The sequence below is a fragment of the Carassius auratus genome, chromosome 10 (assembly GCF_003368295.1).
Source record: "Carassius auratus strain Wakin chromosome 10, ASM336829v1, whole genome shotgun sequence".
NCBI classification, from domain to species: domain Eukaryota; kingdom Metazoa; phylum Chordata; class Actinopteri; order Cypriniformes; family Cyprinidae; genus Carassius; species Carassius auratus.
The window spans coordinates 16,270,015-16,272,331 of record NC_039252.1 but is presented as its reverse complement, the minus strand read 5'-3'; the positions used below and the strand labels follow the sequence as shown (position 1 = coordinate 16,272,331).

The 2,317-nt window shown below is 35.9% G+C and overlaps 1 protein-coding gene across 1 annotated transcript; it reads right to left on the bottom strand.

Annotated features, from left to right (window-relative positions):
* Positions 1 to 1,336: 1,336 nt before the first annotated feature.
* On the bottom strand, positions 1,337 to 2,317 carry LOC113110481 (olfactory receptor 10G4-like). Its single transcript, XM_026274656.1, has one exon. It carries the CDS (start codon positions 2,315 to 2,317, stop codon positions 1,337 to 1,339), a length of 981 nt encoding a protein of 326 aa, XP_026130441.1.

The window sequence follows — 2,317 nt, the reverse complement described above, 5'->3', positions numbered from 1 at the left end:
TTGTACTTTTTTTTTTTTTTTTTTGCAGTTTTCACAAGTCAGTTGAAATGAGTAGAACAGACAAGGTACATAACTTTCAATATTTATTCAACGTCAACAGACAGCAAGAGTTTTATCCTGCACTTCAAGTATTATCTTTGTAAGAAAAGTGTTTTTGGCCACTAGCTTTGTAGATGTGTGTCACACATTGCATGTACACATTACATGCACGTTCTTGCCTTTGACCACAATAAATTTGAAGTAGCGCTTATATCTTCACCTTGAAAATGCCAACTTTTCACAGGATTGCTCCTGAATCGCCATCTCGCCATCTCTGCTGCGTGCGAAACTGCGAATCTCTGTGTAGCTGTTGCGTATGTGTGTGTGTGTGTGTGTTTGGCGCCGCTGGTCATTTTTGGTGTGTAAAAACACTGGCTCTGATTGGGTACCTTGAAACACATGACTCTGCCTTAGCCAATCACAACCACTTATCTCGTCATTATCCCACCTGAGGTCTGGTTAACAGGTTAAGACATTTTTCAAGTTCAGTGTCTTGAGGTGTGATAATATTTAGTATAAGTGGAATAATTGACCCCCGGATCATACAGTTATTAGAAAAATATGTTTGAGGCTAGGGTATGTTGCCTGCCATCATCTGATGAATGAGAATGCTGCAATTGTCTGTGTTGTAGCTGCATTACCACCATAGGTGTGGATTACTTTTCTAACAATTAAAAAAATATAGGCCTTACAGTGTATATCTACCTCTATTTCGCAAAGCTGAAGTAAGCAGTTTTCATTGAATGTGCGAAATCTGATTCAGTAGCCACTATAATTAAATAACCAGAAAAGTAGAAACGCTCAGTATTATTTGTGCTTAAAAACTGTGTTTATGATCATGATTATAAAACATAACAAATGATAACAAAATGTCAGTTTTTGTACCGTTAAAATAAACAGTAAACAGTTACTGATACAGTATTATGGCTGGAACTGAGGGACAGCAGACTTAATTTTGTGTTTATTATAATTATTAATATTATTCATCCTTCACATATACAGTATTATTCAAGCTTCACATACAAAGATTAAATACACAATAAATCTAAAAACAGTACTTATTAACACATAGGCTGTTTTTCAATGAATCTAAATCTTTCTGTTCAGCATTTCCAATGTCTGCCAATACTGTCAATTTAAAAAAAAGCAGAGGTCCCAATATTTTCCCTATTTTATTTACTTCATTTAAAAACAAACAATTCAACATTAGCATGTCTATGCATTTGACTTATAGTTTCTAACATGATCAAAATCATTGAAAAACACATTATCAAAACATCCAACATCACAATCAGAATTAAGATGATACAGCCATTGATATTGACTTAAAATTATTTGGTACTATTCTTTTGCGCAAAAATAAATCTGCTAATCGTGTCCTGATCTCTTTAGTTCTGGTGCAATAAACAGCAGGGTTTATTAAGGGAGAAACTAGAGAGGCTACAATCAAAATTGCATTTCGCTCTGTTAAATTTAGCACAACTCCTATTCGAGTTAGGATTCCAGAGACCAGCTTGGGTGCATAAAAACTAAGCAGAACAATGAGGTGACTCAAGCAAGTGTTGATCATTTGCTTTTTGCTTGAGTTGTTGGACAGTTTATTCACACTGTATGCCAGGACAGCATATGTGCACATAATAAAAGGAAACTGTCCACACGTTGGCCACAGACTTATCATGACAGGTATGAAAAAATATGGTTCGGGATTAACACAGGCAGCTCTGATCATGGAAGCATATTCACAAAACACATATCTGATGACAGGCTGACAATATGGAACACTGTCTACAATTGATATCACAAAACCTATAACAGCGAAACCAGCAAGCCAGGTTACAGAAATGAACAGAAATGTTCGTGAATTTGTTACAATGCTGTGGTATCTCAATGGAAGCCTGATTGCAATAAGTCGGTCAATTGCCATTAATGTCAGAGCCATGCACTCTGTGAAATCACCAAGATGATAGAAGTATGTCCTTGAGATACACGAATAGTATGTAACAGTTTTAATCTCAGCCAGCAGCACTGAGATCATGGTTGTGCTGCAGGTAGAAGAGAACATTATGTCAACAACTGCTAGATTACAGATTAATATGTACATTGGTTTGTGTAAATGTCTGTTAGTTAAGATGATACACAGATTGATGCCATTCCCAAGCAATGTGAGCATGTAGGTTATTAAGATCAGGAATCCAAGGAGCTTTTGGTTCTGCAGGTGATCAAATCCAGTGATTATAAAGCAGTCAACATTTTTCACAGTATAATTTTCATTTGCCAT

Excerpts from the sequence above, each read along its gene's own strand:
- LOC113110481 (XM_026274656.1), bottom strand. The coding sequence starts at position 2,317 with ATGGCAAATGAAAATTATACTGTGAAAAATGTTGACTGCTTTATAATC.